This window comes from Talpa europaea (genome assembly GCF_964194135.1).
Source record: "Talpa europaea genome assembly, chromosome: 14".
In the NCBI taxonomy this organism is placed as follows: Eukaryota; Metazoa; Chordata; class Mammalia; order Eulipotyphla; family Talpidae; genus Talpa; species Talpa europaea.
The window spans coordinates 90,092,282-90,100,224 of NC_140082.1; the positions used below are offsets into that span (position 1 = coordinate 90,092,282).

At 58.6% G+C, this 7,943-nt stretch overlaps 1 protein-coding gene across 1 annotated transcript; it reads left to right on the plus strand.

The window, feature by feature from the left end:
- The first annotated feature begins 2,119 nt into the window (after positions 1 to 2,119).
- On the plus strand, positions 2,120 to 6,538 carry AEN (apoptosis enhancing nuclease). The gene is made up of 3 exons (XM_084253909.1): positions 2,120 to 2,653; positions 4,336 to 4,536; positions 6,223 to 6,538. Exons 1-3 carry the CDS (start codon positions 2,156 to 2,158, stop codon positions 6,403 to 6,405), a joined length of 882 nt encoding a protein of 293 aa, XP_084110035.1. The 5' UTR covers positions 2,120 to 2,155; the 3' UTR covers positions 6,406 to 6,538.
- Positions 6,539 to 7,943: the final 1,405 nt, after the last annotated feature.

The following is a 7,943-nucleotide window of genomic DNA, read 5'->3' on the forward strand; positions in this document are numbered from 1 at the left end:
GAGTCTCAGCATGACACTGGCCTGCACTGCTCTTTGGTGGGTGAAGGGTCGTTCCAGAAAGGTTTCCTGGAGGATGTAGACAGGTGAGAGGAACGTGAGGAGGAGGAAGGCCTGTGGCTTGGGACAGGGAGGTGGTCCAGGCTGAGGCCACACCGTCCTGGGAAGAGCCAGTCACCAGCCTGCACAAGAGCCAGAAGCTGTCTGGGAGCGGGGAGCCTGCGTTAGAGGCTGAGCAGACCCCAGCATGTCATGGTCACGTCCTCTTCACACAGGAAGGGGCAGCAGGGCCAGTGTGCACAAGAGGACCCTGAAGCCTATTGGTTCAGATCTCTTGGAAAGAGCTGAGCTGGCCCCTGCTCGGCCTCCTGCCAAGCCCTGGCTTTCTGTTCAGTCAAACGTGTGCCGCTGAGTTAGCCCCGCGCGAGGCGAGGCTAGAGCCAGTGCTTCTGGGAGCGGCTGCTGCGCGTGGGGCTGGCAGGTGTGCCCTCAGCACCTGCAGCAGGGGCTCCAGAATCAGCGAGGGGGCTTGGAGTGAGCTGGCTGGGGGGGGGGGCACATCTGCGGAGCTCAAGTTGGGGCTTTCCCTCTCCTTTTTGTTGAACGTTTCTGTAACAGTGTGTTCCTTTGTTGGGGTGTCGTAGGGAGGGAGATGCCAAGGTGAGGTCAAGTTCTAGCAGCTGTGTCAGAGCCCGAGGGTCACACGTGTGTCACGCAGAGGTGATGCTGTCACAGCGGTGGGCTCTGAGCTCCACGTCGTGGTGGAGGCCATGTAACTTGTGTTTTGGCAGAAGTGTTACCACTCACATGTTACAGCAAACATTTCTTGTTTGTTATTTCTTTTTTTTAAAGATTTAATTATTTATGCATACAAGAGCAGGGCCCAGGCCAGAGATGCGGGGGGTGGGGGGTGGTGAGAGGATTCACCAGAGACAGAACGGGGAACAGAACAGGCAGACTGACTGAAACACACTGCTGAGGGGAGCAGTGGGCAAAACAGGAGAGATCTGTTGCGCCATGTACGTTGCTCCCTGACTGGCCGGGGATCAAACTCGTGCTGCAGAGGCTACGGATTGCTTCATAGTGCGGTGCTTAACCCCTTGCGCCGCCAGGGAGGCCCCCAGCAAACATTTCTTTGGGGTTCGGGACTGCAGGCGGGGGAGGCAGACTCAAGGGGCACCCAGCCGAATGCCCCTGTCTCCCTTTTTCAAGAGAAGCTCTGGGGGCTGACCAGCATGCCCAGCTTTTAAAAAGATGTTGGTAGATGCTGTTGTGGGGGGAGGAACAAATGTCGCTCAATTGGTTACTTCATTTGGGTTAACTTGTTCCCAAAACCCAAGTGTGGCTCTCTGTGCTGTTTCCCAGCGGCTCTGCTGAGGGTCTGTGCCTTCCCTGGCAGGGGGGAGCCTTAAAGCTGTGTGGGGCTGGGCTTCCCCTGGAGGCGCAGCGGTTGAGCGCTGGGCTGCAAAGCTGCCCGTAGCCTCTGCAGCGCCGGTTCGATCCCCGGCCACCGGCGAGGGTCCCACATGGCGCGACAGACCTCTCCTGCCGTGCCCTCTGCTCCCCTCAGCAGTGTACTTCGTCAGTCTGCCTGTTCTGCTCCCCACTCTGGCTCTGGTGAATCCTCTCTCACCCTCCCGCACTTCTGACTGTGCCCAGTGCTTGCATAAATAAATAAATAAATCTTAAAAAAAAAAAAAAAAAAAGCTGTGTGGGGCTTATGTCCCCATGCTCTGCTGTAGCCTGTGCATTCCCACCGCCACAGCTACGTAAACATTGTCAAGCCTGAGAGTTGGGGGTGCACTGCAGCTGGAGGCTGGGAGCGTGGCTCGGGCCCTGGCAGCCTCGCTCTCACCCAGTGAGCCAACTGTCCTCTCTGCCTGCGGGTTCTCCCCTGTGAGCTTGCTTAGGAAGAGCGAGTGATTCCACCTGAAGTACTTGGAGCGATTTGCCTGTTTGAGGTCCTTGACACATTCTGGAGCCTGGGACAAAGCAAAGGGCTCAGGGCCGCCTGGAGCCTGCAGGAGCGTGGGGGCCAGGGCTGCCGTGCCCAGCACACCCCTCACCCTAGCCCTCTGCCCTTTGTTTGCTCTCCCCAGGTGCCGCCTCCTTGGTAGTCACCTCCCAGGCCTCCTCCCGCACCGGTGAGCTGATTGGGATGGTATCCCGGGAAACCACTGAATCTGCCCAGGGCCTGTGCCCTCCCCTGGCCGGCCCAAATGCCAAAGACGTGCCTCGGAGGAAGCACAAGAGGAAGAGCCGCCAGCATCAGCGGTTCCTGGCCCACAAGGCCTTGCTGCAGGAGCAGGGGCTGTTGAGCGCACCCCCAGCACTGGGGCTCGGGCTGGCACCATCAGAGATGCACCCCAGGGCTGAGTCCGGAGGGGCCCCGGCCAGCAAAAAGCCTGCCCGCAAGGAAGCTGCGGCGCCCTGGCCCAGCAAGTGCGTGGCCATCGATTGCGAGATGGTGGGCACGGGGCCCCGAGGGCGGGTGAGCGAGCTGGCCCGCTGCTCCGTGGTCAGTTACCACGGCGACGTCCTCTATGACAAGTATGTGCGGCCCGAGATGCCCATCGTGGACTACCGCACCCGCTGGAGTGGCATCGCCCGGCAGCACATGCGCCAGGCCATCCCCTTCCAGGTGGCCCAGAAGGAGGTGAGGGCAGGGGCTGGTGGGGGATTTGTGACAGGCTGGGGAGGTCTGTACACAGGTGGTGGTGAAATAGGGGTGTACAGGGCTACAAGGCAGGAGGCTGGATGGAAGGATGGAGCGGCCACCCACTTGCCCGGACTCAGACTAGAGAGCCATCAAAAAAGCCCAAAAGGCTAAACGGCCTAAAACCAAAACCAAGGGCCATAGCAATACAACGCCCACACACTAGGGGCCTCAGGCCAGAGCCTAACAGAGGACAGTGCCCGATAAGAGGACAGGCCAGTGTCTAGGGTTCTCACCCGCACGCACAATTGCAAGAGACCACAGGACCACATGGAGTTAATTTTATAAACAGGAAACAGCTCACTGTACCCACAGGTGGCCGCCACCTCACCCAGATAGCGCCAGTGATGGTCACTACTGGTCCCACAGAGGCAGTGTCATGGACACCCGGTGTTCACAGCTCTGTGTGAGTTGTTGGGTGACACCAACAGCAAACAGGCCCAGGCCTTTGGTGCTCCTCTCAGGCAGTGCTAGAGACAGGACGGGGTCTGGTCCCTGCAAGGGCCTTTGGCTTTTCTTCCCTCCTCGGAGGTTGGCCGCTGGGTGCTTCTTCCTTCTTGAAGACCAGGAACAGCTTTGCCTTCTTCGAGGGCTGGAAACGTGTTTTCTTTAGGGGCTGGCATTGTCCCTTCTGTATCTCCTCTTCCTGGTCAGGTGCCTTTTCCCTCACCACTTGCCAATCCTGGCTTATATCCTCTTTCAGGGTGCCCCACCCACAAGTTTGATTGGCCTACTTTTCAATCCTGTGGCTGATTGGGCCATTTAGCACCGATCAGCTCATAGCTCACACCTGATTGGTCCATTCCACAATCCAGGTAGTACACTTACATAAAAGGTCTCTGAGGAGCAACTGCCACAGCTGACTTGGGGGGGAGCAGCAGGTGCGAGGACACCACTGCTGCTGCTGGCTCCCCCGGCTGAGCCGCCTGGGTGCAGTGACAGTGGGGGTACTGGCGCTGATCACGTTTGGTAAGGGCAGTTCCGGCTGTGAGGTGTGAAGCAACTTGCCTTTTACATGGTCTTTGTGATGAAGCATTACATGTCCATAAAATCCACGAGGTCCACCATCCTGCGCCCCTGGGTGCCGATGTGCTGCTCTATTTCCTTCACTCTCGTTAAGGGACTTGTGTTTGGGGTGGCATTAAGGACGCAGCAGTTCCCAGGCATGTGTGACCACAGGAAACACCACTAAGTCCCGGGTCCTGGTGCCTAGTCCCCACAACGGACGTTCTGGGGAGGCCCCACTGTGTCCGTTCCCAAAAGTCATTGTGCCGTGCAGACTTGCACCCCCAAAACCTCAGGGCTTTTGGGGGAAATGGGGTGAAATCATCAGTGAACCCCCAAATGAAAAGGTTGAAACCTTGTAAAAATGGTAGCATGGTTTCGCACATTAATGCATAAGGAATGCAGGCAGCACAGAGGGGTGGCCACACTTTTCCTGGGGAGATCGCTCAGGAGATGGGGGTGGGAAGGCTTGAAATGGGGTCCTGGGGGAGGGTGGAAGGAATTCTCTGAAGCCAGAAAGTGGGCGTGGGCAGGGAGGCAGGCTTGGCACACCGCAGGTGAGCCACAGCCCTGTTGGAGGCGGGGGCGCACCCCACTGACTCCTGTCTGGCCCCCAGATCCTGAAGCTCCTGAAGGGCAAGGTGGTGGTGGGCCATGCACTGCACAATGACTTCCAGGCCCTCAAGTACGTGCACCCGCGGAGCCACACCCGGGACACCACCCACGTCCCCACCCTCCTCAGCCAACCCGGGACCCCCGCACGCACCCGCGTGTCTCTTAAGGACCTCGCCCTGCAGCTGCTCCACAAGAAGATCCAGGTGCGTGAGCCGGGTCCGGGCAGGATCGTGGGCTGTGTGCTTCTGTCTCCCCAAGACCAGCACAGGCAGCTCAGAGGGTTCTCACTTCACTACCCTGCTCCCCCAGGGGACTGTGATGTCCTGCCACTGTCTTCCAGCTGGGCTTGGCTCGTAACCTGGAAGACAGTTCCCAAAGGTCAAAGTCTCAGACATGTGAATGGAGGAGAGGGATGCCATTTTTTGCTGGAAGATTTTTTGTAAATTTTTATTTATTTATACAAACGCTGAGCACAGTCAGAAGCGCAGGAGGGTGAGAGGATTCACCAGAGCCAGAGCAGGGAGCAGAACAGGCAGAAGGACCGAAGGACACTGCTGAGGGGAGCAGCGGGCGCGGCAGGAGAGGTCTGAGCACCATGTGGGACCCTCACCAGCAGCCGGCGCTCCAGAGGCTGTGGGCCGCTTCGCAGCCCAGCGCTCAACCGCTGCGCCACTGGGGAGGCCCTGCTGGAAGATTTTTTTAAGTTCATTGAGGTGACACTGCGTGATAACCATGTGCCCAGGGCTTGTGGCTGAGGACCCCCATGTGTGTGCTCAGCACTGAGCTCAGCACTAACGAGAGTTCCCTTAAAAGATATGTTTGTGAAAGGGGATTTATTTGAGAAACATGGAAACAGGACAGACACTTCCATTTGTCATTCAATTCACAAAGAGGCAGTGGCTGCACCAAGCGTGGGGCGGTGAGACACATGGTGTTTCTGAGACAGCAAGGGGAGGGTTAGGGAAGCTGAGCGCGGCCCCCTCGGGGAGGCAGCTGCTTCCTGGACCCAGAGCCAGCCTGCACCAAGCGCTGGTGTGAGCCAGTGGGCCTTCCTGGGACACCTTGAAATTCACGCTTACAAACTTGAGTGAAATTTGCACCTAAATTCCAAATCTGTCATCATGATCTGGGGGTTCAGTTGAAGTTCGCTTTCTTCTGCAGCGCCCACCAGATCTTCAGGTGAAGTGCTGACGGCGCCTGGACTCTCCGGTCACTCAGGTGTAAACAAGCCGGGTGTGCCTAGGGCCTTAGGCTCACGTTACAGGTGGTTGATAAGAAACAGCGGAGACAGTGTAACAGCCCATCCGCTTCCAGGGGGACATGCCCTTGCTGGGCATCCTGGAGCGCTGACCCTTGGGTGCATTTTGTAACAAGAGGCGCCTCCTCTCAGCCTCTGGCTCCTGAGCCGCTGGGCTTCCTGGCTTTGCTCTCGGATGGAGGGCGTGTTTGGAACAACCACCAAGCCTCGTTCTCAGGATTTTGATTTTTTGGTATTTTAGACTTCAGGGATTTTGATCTTTCAAATTTCAACATTCAAATGTGTCCTCCTGGACTATGGTGGGCCCCCTTCCTGTCTGCCCCCCACGTGATCCCCGGCTCTGTCCCGCCTTCGGGCTTAGAGCCGGGGACCGAGTTCTCCGTGGGGCTCTCGCTCCCACTTGCTCCAGGTCATAGCTCCATTTGCTTTCTTGCCTTTGAAAGAGGAGGTTTTGAGCTCGTTACGAGCTGGGGACCTGGCTCAGAGGAGTAGCTGGTGGTGGGGCAGCTCTTCTGTGTGACTAGAGCCCTGCCCTTCTCTCTGCGCGAGCTGCACCCCCTCCTGGAAGGACGTGTTCTTGGGCCTCGCCAGGAGCCTCCTGGGTCAGGCAGTGGTATGCACTCTCCCACAGGTGGGCCAGCACGGCCACTCGTCTGTGGAGGATGCCACGACGGCCATGGAGCTGTACCGACTGGTGGAGGCGCGGTGGGAGCAGCAGGCCAGCAGCCTCCACCCCGGCGCCAGAGAGCCCGACAGCAGCCCTGACGTGGAGCAGTACATGGAGGACCAGTACTGGCCCGAGGACCTGACCTAGACCTCCAGCGGAGGGCCGGGGGCGGGGGACACGGGACACAAGGGAGTGAGTTGGGGAGGTGCACAGGGAGCAGTGTGGGGGGCTGCGGCCCCTACGGTCCCAGGAGCTGGGGGGCAGGAGCCCCCAAATCCTGTCCCTGTCAGGATTCCAAACCTTGGGCCAGGCTGCTGCGGCCTTCCCTACCCCCATGGGTGTGCTGCTAGCTCTTTATCTCATGCACCGTGAAGAAGGCAGGGCCTGGTCTCCAGGGCCAGGCACGAGTAGGGGACGTACCTGCTGCCTGGCCTTCCCACCCCCACACCGTGCCATCTAAGGAAATCAGGTCTCCCTCCCCAGGGACGGGGGAGGTGTCCGTATCCAGGAGCTCCCTTATTGGTGGTAAAGTCCTACCTCTTCCTCCAGGGTCGTTTGTTTCTGCTCAGAGGTGCCCTGAAGCTAGAGTGAGGGCTCGCCCTCAGGGAGACGTTTCTCCCTTTCTGAGCTGGACCCCTGACTCTGGCTGCTGCAGGATCTGGGTTCCAGGCTGGATGGGACAGCAGAGCCCATGGGCTCGGGCCCCTTGGTGCTTGGCACCCAAGTCACCAGGCACTACTTCGGGAGGAGGGAAAGCAGAAAGCTCTGGGTGGATACTGTGGCCTATTTATTGGACCCTAATGAGACCTCCCTCCTGCCCCCCAGCACTGGCTCTCCTAAGCACAAGCCAGCCCTGGGGTCCGTGTGGACTGCACCGAGGACCTTGCTTTATCACTAAGAGCCAGGCGGCTGGTCTGCAGGGGGCCTCCGCGGTCCTCGGCCGGGTGGGGGTTAGCAGCTGTGCCCTGGACCCACGCTTGGGCTGGTGCTTCCAAGGGCATTTTGACAATCCCTGTGGTTATTGGTTTTCTCCAAATTTCTAAAAATGTTCTGTCAGGATTCCAAATCGAACTCCTTCCACCCCCCGTCACTTCTTATTTCCTGAGGGGTCATCTTGGGGCACTGAGGAAGCCGAGAGCTCGGTCACACCGACCTCTGTGCTCACCTCTTAGCAGCTTTAGGACCCAACACAAGTCCGTGACACCCCTCTGGAGCCCACCACCTCACCTGTAAAATGGGGACAGTGGCACAGCCCGCTGGGAGCTATGAGGGGGTGGAGGGACATGCTGAGTGCCCAGTAGGCGCCTGGCCATGGGCACTATGGCCCAGGCAGAAATATCCCTGGTGGATCCTCCCAGCAGCCAGGCCCATCCAGGAGGGATGCACAGAGGGGTCTGGGTCTCTCCCTTGCCCTGTGCCCAGGAGGGGACACCACCGAGGCCTCTACCACAGGTGGCTCCATGGCCAGCCCTCCCTGGCAGGCAGGCACCTGGCCGAGAGTCACTGGCGCCAGCAGCTGACCCCTGTCCAGAGCTTTGTTCTAGAATCCAGAAAAGTCGGTTACTAAGCCAGACCCACAGCTGAACAGTAGCTTTATTTCTTTGGTTTGTGGGTGAAGGAAGAAGAAGCTGTTCCCGGTGGGAAAACATCCTGGGCTTAAGTCAGCTTTGTTGTAAAACCACTTG